This window comes from Thalassophryne amazonica, chromosome 17 (genome assembly GCF_902500255.1).
Source record: "Thalassophryne amazonica chromosome 17, fThaAma1.1, whole genome shotgun sequence".
Taxonomy (NCBI): domain Eukaryota; kingdom Metazoa; phylum Chordata; class Actinopteri; order Batrachoidiformes; family Batrachoididae; genus Thalassophryne; species Thalassophryne amazonica.
The window spans coordinates 27,131,298-27,148,573 of record NC_047119.1 but is presented as its reverse complement, the minus strand read 5'-3'; the positions used below and the strand labels follow the sequence as shown (position 1 = coordinate 27,148,573).

Here is a 17,276-nt window from a genome sequence, read left to right as displayed (position 1 = left end):
ACAGTAATGGTAAGTGCAGGAAGTGGTTTTGAACAAGCAAGTTGTTTTGTTGCCATTTGAAATCACACTGTAGGGAGGTTTTCTTAGGGAGGCTTGTCACGCTGCAGACTAAAAACGCATCCCAGCTCAATATTTTTCCCCCAAATACAGCTGTCAATCACTATTATCCAAAGCTCCTGCGGCGGTTCTGTCTCAATCACTCCAAACGTTCACATCAGCTGCAGTTACTTAGGAATATAAAATGCAACGCAAATACAATTAGGAGACTCACAGTGTGCAATCCTCTGCTGCAGACCCACAGTCCCCTTTAATTAAAGCTCCAAACTAATTTCTAATTCTTGCCCCTACACAAAATAATTTTTTGTGCACCAGCTCTGGATCACTATGTGAATGAAGACCAAATTAAACCTACTGATCAAGCCTGAACACACACCTTTGATTCTGATTAGCCACCTTTTGTTTGTAATGGATCCTGATCTGATCCCTCATCTTTCATCCTGACTCCCATTCCTGATTGCTAAACTAATTGATCCTGATTATTTTTGTTTAATCCCGGTCACTCATCTCTGACCCCTATTGCTGACCTTTAACAACAAACACTGACCCTTGAACACAATTCCTTTAGATCTTGCTTGGTGAACTCTGATCTCCATCACTGGTCACTGACCTTTGATCCTAATTGTGATTGTCTTTGACTCACTAACACAGATTTCTCTTTTAGCTGCCATGTCTATCAAGGGTTGAATCACTGGGAAAAAAAATTTTAATCCCAATTACTGGATCAAAGAACTCTAGTTCATAGCTTTAAGTTCAAATGCATGATCAAGATAAAAGGACAGATCAAAGATCAGAGATCCATTCCTTGAGTTGGATCTGCACCAAAATGTAATCAAATCTTGACTCAGATTCCTACCTAGTTGAACTGAAATCGCTCCATCTTTTGAGGAAACCCTGCTGACAAACAGCAACAAAAACATATTTTGACAATGTGACATTTTATACCATGTTTCAAGGGAAGAAAAAAACATCAGACATTCTTTTACGATACAATTTATTTCACTATGGAGTCAGAAGTGAGTTGGTTTTTCAGTGCTGTAGAAGTAGTTCCAGTGTAAAATATGTGAATAAAAGCTGTCGATTACAATGAACAGAGTTACAGCCGACTTCACATTTGAAAGATATTCTATCTTGGGAACTACAGGAAAGGGAAATGGTTTTGAGGCTTCCAAGTGTGTCAAAAACATCTCACTTCTCAGCCACCTGCCACATCTGAACACGTAAAATATTCATTTAAAAAAATAAAGCTAAACATCTGCCTCAATTTGCAGCATGCATTAATAAAAAATATTTATTTCTCAAGTTGGACATAAAGATGGGACAGGATTTCGTAGGTATGTATTACTGTTGTTTTACCACCAAATGAAAAGGAAAGTTCTGCGTTTTGTAAATACAGTACTGATGTACTTCTGCTTTATTTGTTGGACCATTCAGGCATTTTAACCACTTAAAAAAGTCTTGTAAGCAGTTTTTGTTATGTATTCTTTGAATAGGTACCACTACAACACTTGTATCAGCACTCAGCATGAACAAGCAAAATTGCACATCCACACTGAAAAACTCAGTCACAACCATGTGAATTCAATGTGACATTGACACAGTACTTATACTGCTAAAAAAATTATACAATATGACAGCAAAATTGGCAATAACCAATCACAATACAGTATATTCCACACTGTAGCATGACGGCTCCAAGTTTCAAGCTACACTCCATCACATTTCCCCTTATAGTGAAACTTTTAATATTATGTAACTATGTACCTTAAATGTAAAGTACAATCCCTTTTAATATGGAAGTCCATCATATTTATACAATGACCTTCTTGCATATTTAAAAATGAGCTACAGTTTAATATCGAGCCCCACAAAGTATGAAATACCTGTAAATTTTAAGAGGACAAGTTCACAATTTAAAACCATCGGAGACATCAAAACTATTGACTTTAATCAAGCCTCTGAGTGCTGGACTCGCATTTCACAATTCTAAGAGATGAGAGAAATCACTTTTTGGAAAACTTGCTATAAAACTAAACATATCAATAAGAGACAGACAGTAGGACTCAAATTTCAGTTTACTCAGTGTAGTCCATACATTATCAATATTGCCCACACATTAGGTAGTGATATTATTGAATTTTTAGAGACAATTTTCAATATGCTGCATCAACTATAAAGGAACTGACAAACGCTAACATCTGAAAACAGCACAGGATTGTTATAAATTGGCATATTAGAATAAAACAAAAAAGTATGTTGAGCTGATCATATTTCTACACATTTGTAGAACCGCTGACATGGTGGCGTTTTATTTTTTATTAGTACACCATTAGCGTTACTTTATTGCCAACTTGTAGAGGTTTTTATCCCAAGGGTGTGCCAATCTGATATCTTGGATCAGTATCAGGTCTGATATAGGCCAAAATTATTGGATTTCACTGAGCTATGTACATTTTCCTTTAGGGGAGTATAATTTTTTTATTTGTCAGTTTGAGTGGGCTATGTAGATGGCAAGGTCAGCAAAACCACCCAGACAAAAGCATTAATTAACAGATTATTGTTTTAAGATGCGGAAAATAGTGTTGGGTTGTATAGGTATTCGCAGATACTCAAGGTTCCAGTATCGTACATGTAAAAGTGGCACGCCTCGTTGACTCAATGGACAACTTCCTAAATTTTCAAAGAAGGATTGCTTGCAAACGAACAATTGCCAAAGGTGAGTAGAGCATTGGGGCTTTTTTGGTAACAATGTCTCATATGGCTCGGTTGTTAAAGCATGAACTTATATTTTAGTTACTCTTCAGCTAGAGGTGTCACCGACCTTCAAGTATTGTGCAACAATTTTATGTGAACACCAAAAGTTCCACTAGATAATTGGCTTGAAATAACAGGAAGTATAGCGTCTAGGCAAGTTATCTCTTGATGCTACAAGAATACGATTAAAGAAGTTAATACTTGGCTGCAACCTGAAAATGAACAGATGCTGTGCAATCATCATTTGAGACTGGCTGCTAAATTACGTGATGTTACAATAAGTATTCTGAGTACCTTAACCTAGTGTATAATGTACAGTAAAGGACATCTTTGATTAACAAAATTCTCCAAGTGTAAACCAGAATGACTCCCATCACCAACACTAAGGTAGAATAGAGGAAAAAAAAGTGCAATAGCAAACCCTTTTAAAACATCAGTCCCAAGTAACAGACACATATTTTCAGGATGAAACGACAAACGATTCAAGACAAACTTTAAATAAAACTACAAATAGAGGAACACATAACAAAATTGGCTTTTTTTGCTCATTATTACAGTACCACTGATTATACAAGCACAGCAAGTGTGGATTATGTTGACGCCGTCTCTAGCTGACTGCATGTGAGCTCTGCAAGTCAGAGAAACAGTTCAGGCTCGAACCCTTTAAAGCACAATCAGTATAATGACAGCAGGAAACACACGCATGCCATGTTCCTGCTAAAAAATAAAATAAAAAAATTAAACAGCGGGATATCCCCATTTCACATCAGACATGTTCATATTTTACTACACATCCCTGACTCAAACATTTTTCTGTACTGAACATAAATCTTGCTCCCTGATACACGTCACAGTGGTGTTGAACCAGCACAACTTTATGTAGACTGGACTGGGTTTCTTCACGAGGAGGGTCAACCTGTCCTGCACCAATGCTTCTTATTTGTGCTTCTCTACCTCATCGTAGGCTTCCGAAGGCTTGAATCCAGCAGCAAATCCACTGACCTGTAGGGTAACAGAGGACAATAATGAATGAATTCAGTCAGATGTGTCGAGGGACTGATGATTGGATCAGGACTTAACCAAATGCTAACCTATCTATAGGTGTGATGATGAAGGGGATGGTGGAAAGGCCTATAGCTGTAGTGGTCCACTTGCGTACGGGCAGCGGCCACCTGGTGGCTCTGCCCATCAGGTGGAGTGAAGCAGCACACACACGGTTGATGGTGAAGCCCGGAATGATCACAGAGGCGAGGGCCTGCCACACAAACGTATCCACCACTGCCACAGCCACTCGTGCTGTCCTTCCAGGGTTTTCCCCATGAGCCTTGGGGCAAGAGGTGCAAAAATCAGTAATGGCGTAAAAACAACTAGTTGGATTTCAGGATACAGGGGTGCACAGATCTTGTATTTTAGGTCATATCGGTCCAATATTGGCCACAATTACAGGATCCACCAGTAATTTGTTGGACTCTACTGACTACACTAGTTTTAGACATGAGCATCGGGCTGCACCACTGTCCAAGGTGCTGAAAGAGTCTAGCAAAAACGCCTGCTGTGAGCCTGTGCTGCATTAATATGTGTACATCACCCCAGAGGTCACTCACGTCTGATCACATCTGCTGTCTTTATGAAGAAAACAAACAAACAAACAAAAAAAAAAAAAACATGGTGTCGTCAGTGCTTTCTTCGAGTGTCTCCAGCCTCTTCATCCTTCTGCATTTTGTTTTGAACATGCTCAAAAATTTATGCCGACCATGGCGTCCTGTGTGCTTCCACTGAGTCTTCTTTGTACTACCTAGGCATGTGCAGTGCAATCATTTACTGTCCTGTGGCATCCTTCCTAATATTCTGGTCACACAAGGGATGCAGAAGGTACTCCATCCCTATGTAAGGGGGGGTTTAGGGGAGTACAATATTTGTTTCGTAGCTAGGGTTCATGTCTTGTTCAATAGCACAGTTAGCAAAGTACATTCAGACTATTAACAGATTGGTATCAGCAGATACTGAAGGTTCCAGTATCAGTATTCGGACTATTAACCAATACCATTGCAGCATTACACTGACAATATGAAATATTTATGCACTTCTAACAATGGTTGTACCATTGGTACTAGGGAAACACAATACCACTTTTTCAGGTCTGATACAATACCAATCAGATGCATTTGTATTTTAGGTCATATCGGTCCAATATTGGCCACAATTACAGGATCCACCAGTAATTTGTTGGACTCTACTGACTACACTAGTTTGAGACATGAGCATCGGGCTGCACCACTGTCCAAGGTGCTGAAAGAGTCTAGCAAAAACGCCTGCTGTGAGCCTGTGCTGCATTAATATGTGTACATCACCCCAGAGGTCACTCACGTCTGATCACATCTGCTGTCTTTATGAAGAAAAACAAACAAACAAACAAAAAAAAACATGGTGTCAGTGCTTTCTTCGAGTGCATTTTTCGATTTTTGAGACATATTGCTTTAGTTTTCTGTAAAGATGTTGGTTGTTCACAGTCAGCTGTGTCTAAACTCTGGACCAAATACAAACAACGTGGGAAGGTTGTTAAAGGCAAACATACTGGTAGACCAAGGAAGACATCAAAGCGTCAAGACAGAACTTAAAGCAATATGTCTCAAAAATCGAAAAATGTACAACAAAACAAATGAGGAACGAATGGGAGGAAACTGGAGTCAATGTCTGTGACCAAACTGTAAGAAACCGCCTAAAGGAAATAGGATTTACATACAGAAAAGCTAAACGAAAGGCATCATTAACACCTAAACAGAAAAAAACAAGGTTACAATGGGCTAAGGAAAAGCAACTGTGGACTGTGGATGACTGGATGAAAGTCATATTCAGTGATGAATCTCGAATCTGCATTGGGCAAGGTGATGATGCTGGAACTTTTGTTTGGTGCCTTTCCAATGAGATTTATAAAGATGACTGCCTGAAGAGAACATGTATATTTTCACAGTCATTGATGATATGGGGCTGCATGTCAGGTAAAGGCACTGGGGAGATGGCTGTCATTACATCATCAATAAATGCACAAGTTTATGTTGATATTTTGGACAATTGAAAGGATGTTTGGGGATGATGAAATCATTTTTCAAGATGATAATGCATCTTGCCATAGAGCAAAAACTGCAAAAACATTCCTTGCAAAAAGACACATAGGGTCAATGTCATGGCATAGGGTCAATGTCAATGAGCAGATCTGATTTGATGCAGGTGTTAATTTGGGGGATGAAAATTTACAGGGTGCTTCCATAATTTATTCCTCAGAATTGAGTGAGTCCATATTTTTTTCCTCTGCTTGGTCTAAAAAAGTAACCGTTACTGACTGCCACAATCTCTTTTTCTTGATTTCTTATAGTGTTTCTTAAAGCCAGAAAGTTGCCATTTGAAATGACTTTAGTTTTGTGTCATGTCTGTGATCTGCTTTTTTTCTACAAAATTAAACAACTGAATGAACATCCTCTGAGGCCGGTGATTCCATAATTTTTGCCAGGGGTTGTATTTCAACATCCAATCTCGTAATTTTGGCCAATATTGGGCGGATAATGAACCAAAATATCACACCAGCACACCCCTAATTGTTCCATTCACACACAAACAAAAGATGTGTGCATGCGGGTGGGAAACAGCACAGATAACGTAGCTCTTTGAAGCATCTTACCACAGCTGCTTTCTTCCCTTTGTCCACAGCATCAGCAGTAACATACGTAGTAGCCACAATGTAACTGGTCCATACCAAACTCACCGGCACCAAGGCACGAAAAGCCTCCCCAACCTCATTAGCATAGCCTGTAGACACATGAAAAACACCATGACTTTCATACATTTTTCAACCTAGTTTTTGAATGAGAGGGAGTGCCAAGATGGCGCCGTTGTGTCTGGCTGCTCGTCTGCTGCTCTCCAGTCTGTTATTTTATTGTTTTTAATTTATGCTGTTTTTGAATCAGAGGCATTGAAGGTGTATGATCGCCAAACTCTGCTGGATCTCCCCGGTTCGTGGTGCGGTGTGGTTATCGGCGGGTGGACAGAACTTTCCGCCCCCATTTTTATCGGAGGTGCCGGCTTTTCTGTGCCGTGCTCCTGCGCTGCCTTTCGTCTGAAAGCGCAATCGTCGCCGCGGGAGACGAAGTGGACGTCTGGTGAAGCTGAAGCTCTGTTTGGCCTGCTGTTTGCCTTCTGGACGAGCTGTGCACAGAATTCTGGCAGGATCTGTGCTGCCCTGGCACCTTGTGGATCCGGTTAAAGCCTGTGTGGTGCCACTGGTCGGCTCTGAGGACTATCGGCCCGGACGTCTACGTCTTCACCGTATTGATGTGCGCCAGTGGCGCTCTCTGAACCTGGGCTTGCTTTGCCGGGTTCCGAACAGTGAGACTGTCATCCCCACTGAGGTCCTTACCCTGGGTCTCCTGAACATCAGATCACTGTCCTCAAAATCATTGTTGATTAATGATTTAATCATGGATCATCATTTAGATATGACTGGCTTGTGTGAAACCTGGCTCAAACCCACAACTCTCCTTCCTCTGAATGAGGCCTGTCCACCAGCGTACACATTTAGTCACGTGTCTTGTGGTGTGAAGCAAGGTGGGGGTGTGGCTTTTATTTACAAATCTAGGTTTTCTTTATTAGCTGTTGGGGGTCATAAACATAATTCCTTTGAGCATCTGACTCTCCGTTATGCCCATGATGCTAAGTACTGTCAGGGTCATAAAACTGGAGCTCAGCTATGTTACTTTGTCACTGTTTATACTGTCCCTGGCCCATACTCTGATTTCTTAGATGAATTTGGTGCGTTCATCTCTAGTTTGTCAACTAGTGCAGATAACATTCTGATTATTGGTGACTTTAACATTCATATAAATAAGCCCTCTGATCCCCTTAGCAAATCATTTATGCAAATTGTGGATGCTTTAGGATTCCAGCAATGCATTCAGGACCCAACACACATTAATGGAAATACCCTGGATCTGGTTCTTGCACGTGGGTTTGCTGTCACAAATATTGACATTTTGCCTCTTGCATCTATAGTCTCTGACCATTCACTTATCAGGTTTACATTTACGTTGCCGTGTTTAGTGGAACAACAACCTTGTCTACAACTGCGGCGTCCTATTAAACCCTCAACTATGACTGAACTTGAGGCCAGACTACCTGATATTTTAGCTTTGAATCTGGAGAATGCTAAATCAGTGGACAGCCTCGCGGATAGTATAAATTTAACGCTTAAAACTACACTTGATAAGATTGCACCTCCTCTTTTAAGGTCATGCCCTCCTAAGGCACAGTCACCTTGGTTCAATGATTATTTGCGTGACCTCAGGCAGAAGGCTAGAGGTTTGGAACGGAAATGGCGTTATTCCAAATTAGAGGTGTTCCGCCTTGTGTGGCGGGATGCTATTTTAGATTATAAGCATGCACTACTGGCCACGAAGCGGCCCTATTACTCTGATTTGATCAGTAAAAACAAACATAACTCAAAGTTTTTGTTTGACATGGTCGCATTTCTTATTCACGGGCAGCCAACTGTTAGTCCTTCTCCCTTTTCAGCACCGGATTACTTGGATTATTTTGAGAAGAAAATAGAAGATATTAGGCTGAGCATATCTCAGCACGCCTCAGCCCATTAAAACCTGCTATGGAGGTGGGCACTACCATTGAGGTGTTACCTAGATTGACAGAATTTAATAGTATTTCATTGGGCGTGCTGACGAAACTTGTGGTGTCTACAAAAAGCACAACCTGTTTATTTGATCCCATACCAACAAAACTGTTTAAGGACCTGTGGCCCACTCTTGGGCCGACTGTGCTGGAAATTATTAATCTGTCATTAACCTCTGGATCTGTTCCGAAATGTTTTAAATCAGCAGTGATTAAACCATTACTTAAGAAATCTAATCTTGACCCTAGTGTATTGAAAAATTACAGGCCGATATCAAATCTATCATTCTGTTCCAAAATTTTAGAAAAGGTGGTTTCACAGCAGCTCGTAGACCACCTTACTGAGAATGATCTTTTTGAGAAATATCACTCCACAGAGACAGCGCTCACTAAAGTAGTGATTGATCTTCTGTGAGCAATGGACTCAGACACCACTACGGTTTTGGTGTTGTTAGATCTCAGTGCTACGTTTGATACCGTGGATCATCATATTTTGCTCAATAGGTTGGAGAATTTTTGGGGGATTACTGGAAGTGCCCTTGCCTGGTTGACGTCATATCTGTCCAGTCGTTTTCAATGTGTCTTGTATAATGGCACTACCTCTGACCTTGCTGACATGAGATTTGGGGTTCCACAGGGATCTGTTTTAGGCCCCTTGCTTTTCTCCCTGTATGTGGCACCCCTTGGACGTATACTGTGGAGTTTTGGGATTGCCTTTCATTATTATGCTGATGATACTCAGTTGTACATGCCGATAACTGCGGGAAATCTCACTCCCATAAAATCCCTGGAGGACTGTCTTCTATCAGTGATAAGTTGGATGTCTAGTAACTTCCTACTTTTAAACTTTGATAAGACTGAAATGATGGTTCTTGGTCCAGCAAGACATCGGCATCAGTTTGACCAGCTGGCGCTCAGCCTGGGTTCGTGTGTAATACATCATACGGACAAAATGAGGAACCCTGGGGTAATTTTTGATCCCACGTTGTCTTTTGACCTCCACATCAGGGATGTTACTAGGACTGTTTTTTCCATCTGAGTAATATATTGAGGATCCGCCCATCCTGTCCATGGCTGATTCTGAGACCCTGATTCATGCTTTTGTTTCTTCTAAACTAGATTATTGTAATGTTCTATTTTCAGGATTACCACAGTCCAGCATTAGGGGTCTTCAGCAGGTTCGGAATGCTGCCGCCAGACTTCTGACACGTAGCAGAAGGTCTGAACATATCACACCCATTTTGGCATCTTTGCACTGGCTCCGTCTCTGTGAGAGCAGATTTTAAGGTTTTGCTATTGACTTATAAGGTTGTTCATGGACTGGCGCCATCTTATCTGGCTGATCTGGTGGAACTCTACGTGCTGGCCCGGGCTTTGCGGTCGCAGGATGCGGGACTTCTCTGTGTTCCCAGGGTGAAGAAGTCAGCAGGTCAAAGAGCCTTTTCGTATCATACACCCAACCTGTGGAACAGTCTTCCTGCGACCGTAAGGCAGTCCGAGTCCGTGGACATTTTTAAGTCAAGACTCAAAACCTATTTTTATTCTCTTATTCTCTCTTATTTATGTTTTTGAATTATTTTTTATTCATTTTTAATTATTTATTCAATTTTATGTTGACTTGTTTTATGTAAGGCACCTTGAGGCGGCTTTTGCTGTGATTTGGCGCATTATAAACTAATTAAATTAAACACACACACATATTCAGTAATCTTCAATGCTCAGTAAGAGCATTGAAGATGGGTCATGGCTGGGTCTTCCAGCAGGACAATGACCCCAAACACACAGCCAGGACAACTAAGGAGGGGCTCCGTAAGAAGCATTTCAAGGTCCTGGAGTGGCCTGGTCAGTCTCCAGACCTAAACTCAATAGAAAATCTTTGGAGGGAGCTGAAACTCCAAACCTGAAAGATTTGGAGAAGATCTGTATGGAGGAGTGGACCAAAATCCCTGCTGTAGTGTGTGCAAACCTGGTGAAAAACTACAGGAAACATTTGACCTCTGTAATTGCAAACAAAGGCTAGTGTACCAAACATTAACATTAACAACATTAACATTGATTTTCACAGATGTTCAAATACTTATTTGCAGCAGCAACATACAAATAAATTATTTAAAAAAAAACTCATACATTGTGATTTCCGGATTTTTGTTTTTAGATTATGTCTCTCACAGTGGACGTGCACCAAAGATGAAAATTTCAGACCCCTCCATGATTTCTAAGTGGGAGAACTTGCAAAACCGCAGGGTGTTCAAATACTTATTTTCCTCACTCTGTCTGTGTGTGTGTGTATATATATATATATATATACACACACACACACACACACACACACACATATATATACACACACACTGTTTACAAACAAATCAGTTCACAAACATATTTCACTTTTTGAACAAAGTCTTGGTTCACGAACACCTCTCCACTGAAGCAGGTGCTGGTATTGCACCCTGTTGGGTTGCAATCCACCAATAAATTCGAAAGCAGAAGAAGAAGCAAGAAAGTTTGTCTTTGGGTGTTTATTAAATCACATTTTTGTGGACTGCACAATAGTTCTCCTAATGGTTTACTTTGTTGTAGACATTAAATGTTATGAGCCACATATTTTTCCAGTAATCATACATTAAGTGGAGCTAATGGGGTGAAGCTACTGACAGCTGCTAAAAGTGCTAATGTTGTTAGCATACAACATTAAATCTGACTACAGTTTCACTGCAAGAAGTGCCTGATCCGTTCAGAAGTTCAGTTACCTGATGTTCTAATTGATTCTTCTGTACAGGTATGTTGAAATTAAACTGTCTGTTTTATTATAATTACTGTACAGTATTTTGTATCTGATACTATGCTTTTTCTTTGCATTTTTTTTCTGCCTTTTATGCATGAAATGCTGTTAAAAAGGTAAAATTGGTGTTCTTTTTGGGGCCAGGAACTGATTTATCTATTTTACATTGTTTCTTGTGGGAAAATTGGTTTTGGTTTAAGAAGAACATTTCGGAACCACTTAAGTTATAAAACTGAGCTTCCACCTTGTGTGTGTGTGTGTGTGTGTTGCCTATAGATTTTTCTTTTAATGTTTGGTACTTCATTTGCCATGTTGGGATTTTGTTTAATCAATACTTTTTGTGACTAATAATAATAATACTACAAGGCTGAATGTTATTGGCAGAATTTAGGGCTATGACTTACCAGTACATTTTAACCTAAATTTGATTAATTCAAGTCAATCAAGACAGATTTTTCAATCACAAAAACAACTGTTAGTTTCAGCCCTATTAAACTGATTACAGAGTTATGATGCGACAAAGACAGATGCTAAAAGTAGCCTGCCAGCAGGCCCAGCAGAGTGTTAATCACTGAAATTCTCTTGACCATCACCATATGATAAATTCTGTATGATCTTCTCCAAAATGCTTGAATGACTAAAATGTCCTTGTCTCATTAACATCTGAGTCAAAGAAGCCACATGCCAGTGGTGCATACAAATTACATGTAAAATGCACCCCAGTCACACAGGCACTATTATCTTTGGTTCAGTGGCATCACAACTATCAGCATGAGATGGAGTCAAATTCCGCTGTCGGTGTCGTTCTCTGTCAATGATACTGACAAAACAGACTGGCGTGCAAACACTGCATTTTACTGTCGTACCGTGGGAAAGGAAGCTGTCGCATTAGAGGTACTATGGCTACTGCAGGCTGTCGTCATGGTCAGTTCTTTCAGTATTTAGTCTGTAACATCTGATAGTCATTTCTTTTGGTTTCTCTCATACTGCTTGTGGTTGTCACAACAGATCTGGTGTTGATCTGCATGTTGACTGGCACAAGTCTGATACCAGTCACCTTTTCTGATTTACAAGGACAAAAATTATCCTTATACTGAATTTGCACAATTATTTGTGGGTTCTGGAAAAAAAAAAAGGGGGGGGGGGTGTAATACAAATGTCTGTATCTCCCGAACAGTTGATGCAATGATGATTTTGTGACGCCTCTTGAAGTAAAGCCAAAAGTCGACATTACAAGCACATCTTGATGGTTTGACTACAACTCCACTGAGGTGGTGTACAGACACAAAATTATTAAAGTTGTCACTTTAAACTACTTACAGTCCTGACAATATTCACAGGTCAGATTTACTTAAAGCATCTCCATTTAAAGCACTCAAATCAAGATTTATCTTGGAAATTAATCATATCTACTTAACAATTTTTTATTTGAAAGATTATTTAAAAACAAACGTCTTAGCTGCAATAACCACTTGTTTTGTTTGAATAAAACCTGCATGCACATCATCAATACTAGATCAGTATTTAGTATTCCTAAATATTTTGTATTTCAATTCCCCTCATTGTCTGTTGGAAGCACATACAAGCTGTGATACAATGTGGCTATAACACTGATGTAGCACACAGCCCGTGCAGGACGGCCCCTGTTTAAATTTGACAATAAATGCTTGTATTAATGTCTACTGGTTGCATACCACATGCACATGCCACTCGTGGGTTAATATTTTCATGGTGCAACTAGAAGAATAGTTAAACATTTCACCAGAGTTTGTGATAATCATTTTAGCTATTTTTGAATAAACACTTGCGTTAAAAAATTCAGCCAACAGACAAGGCTGAAAATGTTACCTTCTTGGTAGAGTTCATAATAATGTTTAACTACTGGATCAAGATCCCCAGCAGTGTATGTGAGTTCAAGTCAATAAGACCTTTACTGGTATAATAGAGTGTGATAACATGGAGAACCTTGATAAGATTATCTCCCAGCAAGGCACTCAGTAATACAAATGTATATGCTACATCCTCAGGATAACAGGCTGGGGCCCTATTCTGAACTATGAGAAAGCCTTTAGATTGCACTCTATGATTTACCACCTGCCCTGTACCCAGGAAAGCATGGAGGTGTGTTAGAGTGAAAGAAGTGCAGGAAGAGAAAGTATCAGAAACAGAAGACATTAAAAGCTACAGTGTGTAAGATTTAGGGGAAGAAATTTATTATAGCATTCATAACCATCTGTGCATTAGTTTAGAATTACCTGCAACAATGAACTGATGTTTTCGTTGTTTATTGGAAGGCACATACAGTCACTCTGCTCCTAGAAATTTCTCCTCTATCCCAGTGTTTCAAATGAGTCACAAAAATAAGATATTACATTAGCCATTTAGGAATTACAGACATTTTTGTACATAGTTCCCCACCCCATTTTCAGAGGCCAACATCATAACACAATTTTAAATAATAGTTGGAATCTGACTAGTTATAGTTGGATAAAAAGCCTTTGCAGTCAATGATTGCCTGAATTCTGGAACCGTTAGGCTATGGAAATCAAAGAAACTAACAATGAGCGGCATCAGAGACTGATGTGATCTATAAAACCTGAAACATGGTGCATCCAGAAAGTATTCACAGCGCTTCACTTTTTCCACATTTTGTTATGTTACAGCCTTATTCCAAAATGGAATAAATTTTTTTTTTTCTCTCAAAATTCTACTCACAACACCCCATAATGAAATGAAAAAGTTTTTGAAATTTTTGCAAATGTATTAAAAATAACAAACTAATAAATCACATGTATTAAGCAAAGGTATTCACACCCTTTGCTCAACATCTTGTTGATGTACCTTTGCCAGCAAGTACAGCATCAAATCTTCTTGAAAATGATGCCACAACTTTGGCGCACCTATCGTTGGGCAGTTTTGCCCATTCCTCTATGCAGCACCTCTCAAACTTCACCAGGTTGGATGGGGAGCATCAGTGGACAGCCATCTTCAAATCTCTCCAGAGATGTTTAAATGGATTCTGGTCTGGGCTCTGGCTGGGCCACTCAAGGACATTGACAGAGTTGTCCTGAAGCCACTCCTTTGATATCTTGGCTGCATGCTTAGGGTCACTGTCCTGATGAAAGATGAACTGTCACCACAGGCTAACAACAAGAGCGCTCCAGAGTAGGGCTGCCACAAATGATTATTTTGATAATCGACTTGTTACCTTTTTTTTGCAATTAGTTGACGAATCAGATCACATGTAAATTGCAGCTTAATGCACCAGCATGCAGCTTCTCTTATATACCATCATTTAGCTTCAAGCTCGAAGTGTTTAAGGTATGCGCTAACTAAAAATAAAGACAATTAAGATGATAGTTCATTCAACTTTTACTTAATAACAAAGTCGTTCATTGAAGAGGAATGTATATTTTTAGCACTGTAACGTAGCGTTACTAAACATTAGCATTGTCTTTTTTTTACTGGTTGAAATGCAGATATGAATAAACCATGTACACATTAATTTTCATGCTATTTATTTGTCTAAAAATAAATGTCCATGGTTCCTTATAATGTTGATCAAGAAATAATCTCATCTGAAACAACAGGTAAGTTATGCTTTTAATTTACAGATGAAGAAAGGTTTCAAAAGAATCTTTTAATTTTTACTATTTTAAATACAAATGTTTTAATATAAGAAACTCTTTTTACAGTAATCAGAAATTCTTTGAGGTAAAAAAAAAAAAAAAAATTGCAAGGCTTTTTCTTCAGAAAACTTCTGTGTATAAATTAGCAGTTCTGTGACACATTTCTGCACTGTAGTCTTCAGTGTTTCAGAATGATGCCTTGTTTCTGTTGGACAATGCAAAGCTACGTCACAACGCACAGTGGTAAAAGTTAGATTGGGCTGAACTTTGACTTCACTTTGAAAAAGTGAAGCCATGAAGACTTTCCAGATGCAGTGTAAATGTACAAGGAAATATGTCTGTAATGGTGGTTTTGACTATGTATGGCTTAACCCTATGACTTCTGCTTATTTCAATTATCAAGTCACTCATACCAATCAATCACAAATATTTTGATGATCAATATATGCTTTAGATCATCAATCTATGCTTCTTGGTTGCTGAGCTATACAAAAAAGTGTTTCTGGACCACATTTCTATACCTTTGACCAAACTACTCCAAAATCTAATAGTAAGTCCCTTCGGCTGCTCCCTTGTTTGCACTTGGGGTCGCCACAGCAAATCCAAGGTGGATCTGCATGTTGAACTGGCATAGGTTTTACGCCGGATGCCCTTCCTGATGCAACTCCACATTACATGGAGAAATGTGGCAGGGGTGGGATTTGAACCCGGAACCTTCTGCACTGAAACCAAGCGCATTAACCACTTGGCCAACACCCCTACTACTCCAAAATCTAAGCCACTGTATATATTCATTGAAGTAATATTCCCACTAAAGTTTGAATGAAACCCGTCCTTCACACTCCACTGCACTGGTTTAGAATGAAATAAAAATCTTTATTGCATCACTTCATTCGAAGGCATCATTACACACAAGTCAAAATATAGATATTGAAAGATATAGGCAGGAAACATCACAAAATATCACACAAATAACAAGGAACAACCGCTATCATGAGCATATGTAAAAGCACTAAGAAGTAAATTGTAATCGTTGTGAAACAATACTTCTCTGGCTTTAGTTCATTTCTGCGCATAAACGGTCTGACTGGCTTTCTGACATCGACACAAATCAAGCATGCACTAACCATCCAGCAGGGGCGGACATGTCTATGGGATATTGCATAGGACAAAGATACTTCTCGACTGATTTGGCACGTCAAAGTTGAGAAAATGTGAAACAATCTGTTCTCATTTAATTTGGAAATGTGAGGCGATATTATTTCGCCTTTTTACATCGCAGAAAATTAGAAAGGGATGCAGGAACAGGTTTAAATTTGAAGAATCTCAACGTAGATTTGTCACTTTGTCCATTTTTATTTTTTTCCTCTGCTCAAACTGAAAAATAGATGGAAATAAGATAAAACCATTAGAAGGTTACTTCAGCAATGACCTACACCGCAGTGCACGTGTCCTTAAAACTCTCTGAGCCGTCAGATGAGCAGCACCTTCAGCCTGATCACAGGGGGTCTCTTTAAAAAGAAGAAACTTGTAATCCGCCAGACAGACTCTGTGTTTGGGTTAGATCCTGGTCATGTCTCCGGGCGTTTCTCTATGACTCAGAGTCACTGTCTAAACTTGCCGAACTACCTTTACGGAGAGTCGACACCACTACAATATGCGTTTTAAGTTATGTTAAATACGCCACGAAAACAAGACCTTAACTTTTTTTATCCACTCTTCGATGTCCTTGGTGTTCAAGTGGTAACAAATGACCTTCAACATCCACGGTTTGCTATAAATAGATCTTTAGCAGAGTGGTTAGCCGAACATGCTAACTTTTGGCTAGCGCACGAGCTCCTCAGTCTATCCTTTTGACAGTAAACTCAACGAAACTTCGCAAAATTCCAAATGTGACAAAGTGTACGTACCCAGGAAACGAACCCATGTGTCACGATAAAGGTCGACTTCTTTTCTCGGTTTTTCCTCAGTGGAATCCATGCCTTGTTTCACTCCATCCCACGATGCTGCTGCTGTACCTACAGTCGGCGTAAGTGAGAGGCACCGTGAAGGGGGCGTGTCTTTTAAATATGACAGTCCACAAAGTGACACAAGAGGGCAGCAGAGTATGCTTTATGGAATGGTGACAAGAGAAGCGATTTCACAATGCAAAAACTCTGTGTGTGTGTATATATATATATATATATATATATATATATATATTTGAAATAAATAGTAATGTCTGCCATACAGTTTCTGATGGTATTTTTAAGCAAAAATCTTCGTCTGTTAAAATTGACCATGAGTCTTTTGTAAGTTGCCTTTATAAAAAGTGTCTTTAAAAATCTTACCTTCATAATCACCCTAAATTAAATAAATTCTCATTTTGTTCTTATTTTTCG

General features: G+C 39.4%; 1 protein-coding gene across 1 annotated transcript; it reads right to left on the bottom strand.

Moving 5' to 3' along the window:
* Positions 1–1,034: 1,034 nt before the first annotated feature.
* On the bottom strand, positions 1,035–16,944 carry mtfp1 (mitochondrial fission process 1). Its single transcript, XM_034192593.1, has 4 exons — positions 16,806–16,944; positions 6,488–6,615; positions 3,903–4,135; positions 1,035–3,813 (listed from the first exon to the last, which is right to left on the bottom strand). The coding sequence occupies exons 1-4, from the start codon at positions 16,873–16,875 to the stop codon at positions 3,762–3,764; spliced, it is 483 nt and encodes a 160-aa protein (XP_034048484.1). The 5' UTR covers positions 16,876–16,944; the 3' UTR covers positions 1,035–3,761.
* Between the last annotated feature and the right edge of the window lie 332 nt (positions 16,945–17,276).